The 838-nt window shown below is 58.4% G+C and overlaps 1 protein-coding gene across 1 annotated transcript in view; it reads right to left on the bottom strand.

The window, feature by feature from the left end:
• The window catches only part of LOC119581722 (spondin-1-like), a gene marked incomplete at its 5' end in the record, with an annotated part of 49715 nt that extends 48966 nt beyond the window's left edge, over positions 1-749 (bottom strand). The window contains 1 exon segment of the mRNA XM_037929847.1: positions 605-749. Within this exon segment, the coding sequence (XP_037785775.1) occupies positions 605-749 (145 nt within the window).
• Between the last annotated feature and the right edge of the window lie 89 nt (positions 750-838).

Raw genomic sequence — 838 nt, 5'->3', positions numbered from 1 at the left:
GGTGGGGTGTGGTGGGGAGGGGGGTATTGCAGTTGCAACTGCAATTGTGTGTATTCTCTAATTGTCTGTGTATCTCTTCCTCTCCTTCATTTTTACTCCATTTCTTCATAAAACCTTCACCTCACACTACCACCTCCTCACTCTCACCCTCCCCCACCCCCTCCTCACATCACCTCACACCACCTTACTCCCCCCCCCCCGACACCACCTCCCAGCACCTACCTCATACTTGGCCTCATCACACCACCTCACCCCCCCTCCTCACCCCCCCCCCCCGACACCACCTCCCAGCACCTACCTCATACTTGGCCTCATCACCCCCCTCACCCCCCCTCCTCACCCCCCCCCCCCGACACCACCTCCCAGCACCTACCTCATACTTGGCCTCATCACACCACCTCACCCCCCCTCCTCACCCCCCCCCCCCCCGACACCACCTCCCAGCACCTACCTCATACTTGGCCTCATCACACCACCTCACTTACCCCCCCCCCCCCACACACACACACCACCTCCCAGCACCTACCTCATACTTGGCCTCACAGCACCTACCTCATACTTGGCCTCACAGCACCTACCTCATACTTGGCCTCCCAGCACGTACCTCATACTTGGCCTCATCACAAGCGAAACAGTCGTGGATGATCTCCGGCTGCATGTTCTCGCTCTCCTGCACCTCCTCGCACAGCTCCTTCGTCAGTTCTCCGTCGTCCATGTACCAGACGTCCCTAGTCTCCACGACGGTCGCTCTGGAAGACGAGAGAGAGAGGAAGGGGAATTAAGAAAGGGAGGAATAGGGAGAATAGGCAATTGGCTGATGGTTTATGCGTTTGCAAGG

This window comes from Penaeus monodon, chromosome 15, assembly GCF_015228065.2.
Source record: "Penaeus monodon isolate SGIC_2016 chromosome 15, NSTDA_Pmon_1, whole genome shotgun sequence".
In the NCBI taxonomy this organism is placed as follows: Eukaryota; Metazoa; Arthropoda; class Malacostraca; order Decapoda; family Penaeidae; genus Penaeus; species Penaeus monodon.
This window is presented reverse-complemented; position numbering and strand designations above follow the sequence as displayed.